General features: G+C 29.3%; 1 protein-coding gene across 1 annotated transcript; it reads left to right on the forward strand.

Annotated features, from left to right (window-relative positions):
- The first annotated feature begins 290 nt into the window (after nt 1–290).
- On the forward strand, nt 291–1054 carry LOC127083002 (pectinesterase inhibitor 4). The gene has a single exon (XM_051023236.1). The coding sequence runs from the start codon at nt 323–325 to the stop codon at nt 1007–1009; it is 687 nt and encodes a 228-aa protein (XP_050879193.1). The 5' UTR covers nt 291–322; the 3' UTR covers nt 1010–1054.
- The last annotated feature ends 483 nt before the right edge of the window (nt 1055–1537 follow it).

Genomic DNA, 1537 nt, shown 5'->3' on the forward strand with positions numbered 1-1537 from the left:
ATTCTCAATTCATTAAATACATGAGTTTCTTTAAAAATGTATTCTTTTACATATTTGAAGAGTGCTTTTAAGGAAGTCAAAAGCAGGCCAAAGAGTTCACAAAAGACAATTCATAGCATCCTCTCTTTTGATTAAAAAAAACAGCATCATTTCTTTCTTCACTTGCATTTTCACCATCAACTAATATGGATGAAGACGTGCCTTAAAATATTCATACAATACTCCTATAAATTATGAAACATAAAGTCATTTATAAAAAAACATAAACTTTTCTACAAACACAAGAAGAAGAAAAACATAGAAGAAAAACCAAGATCTAAACATGGAAGCCAACACTTTTGCAAGTTTTTCTCCCAACCATGTTCTCACATTTTCAATCTTCATCTTCTTAGCAATATCTAGCATCACTTTAGCATGTGATGAAAAAAATTCTACAATCCCTACAAGTTCCACCAAAACCAACTTTTCATACACTTCCAAAACTCCCTTAAACTCCACCCAAAAAAATAATTTCAAAACCTTTATTAAAAACTCTTGCAACTCAACAACATATCCTTACATATGCTACAAATCTTTGTCCCCATATGCTTCAAAAATAGAAGAAAATCCTTTAAAACTATGCAACTTCTCTCTCTCGGCCGCGTTAAAGGCGGCTCGCGGCGCGTCGTCCGCCGTATCAAAGCTTCTAAAAAGCAATGACAATCATTTGTCAAGCATTGGTGAAGGAGTTGTGCAAGATTGCTTTGGAAATTTGAAGGATTCAATAGAACAATTGCAAGATTCTATTGATGCTATGACACATTTGGATGCTGATTTTGATAGAGAATTTCAGATTAGTAACATAAAGACTTGGGTTAGTTCTGCCATTACTAATGATCAAACTTGCTATGATGGGTTTGATGAGATGAATGTGGATTCCATACTTAGGGATCAAATTAGAAGAACGGTTTTGAATGTGGCAAGGAAGACTAGCAATGCTTTGTATTTTATCAACAATAATATATATTAAATTAAGGTATATGTTTTTTTGAGGGAAAATTAAGGTATAAGTTAATTAATTGAATTTGAGATTTTTCTTTCATTTCCTTTTATATGGGTTTGGTGTGTGAATTTGAAGTTATAATGGTTTGTAGTCAAGTTAATTAGTCTTAAATACGTATTAATGGTGTTTTGGTTTGAATTCTAAATAAACAATGCCACTTATTAAATATCAATTTTTTAATACTATTTAATAAACATTCTGTTGTGGATAGTCAATGATATTATATAAGATTAAATATATTTTACGCTATGAGCGAGTTTTGGATTGTTTAATGTAAAATATTATTTTTTTAATTTCGTCTTGTAAGGTAAAGATTATTTTGTTTTGTCTTTTCAAATTTTATGTCAATTTTTTTAATGTTTTTTTAAATTTTCAACTTTTTGTTAAATTTAATAATTTTTATTTTAATTATGAAGATGAGATAAATCAAAGACTCAACCGGCATCTCAACTATATAAGAAAGTTAATGTAAGATTATAGTGGATTCATTTGGAC

The sequence above is a fragment of the Lathyrus oleraceus genome, chromosome 5 (genome assembly GCF_024323335.1).
Source record: "Lathyrus oleraceus cultivar Zhongwan6 chromosome 5, CAAS_Psat_ZW6_1.0, whole genome shotgun sequence".
Taxonomy (NCBI): Eukaryota; Viridiplantae; Streptophyta; class Magnoliopsida; order Fabales; family Fabaceae; genus Lathyrus; species Lathyrus oleraceus.

Coding starts and splice junctions, on each gene's coding strand:
- LOC127083002 (XM_051023236.1), top strand. CDS start 323: ATGGAAGCCAACACTTTTGCAAGTTTTTCTCCCAACCATGTTCTCACA.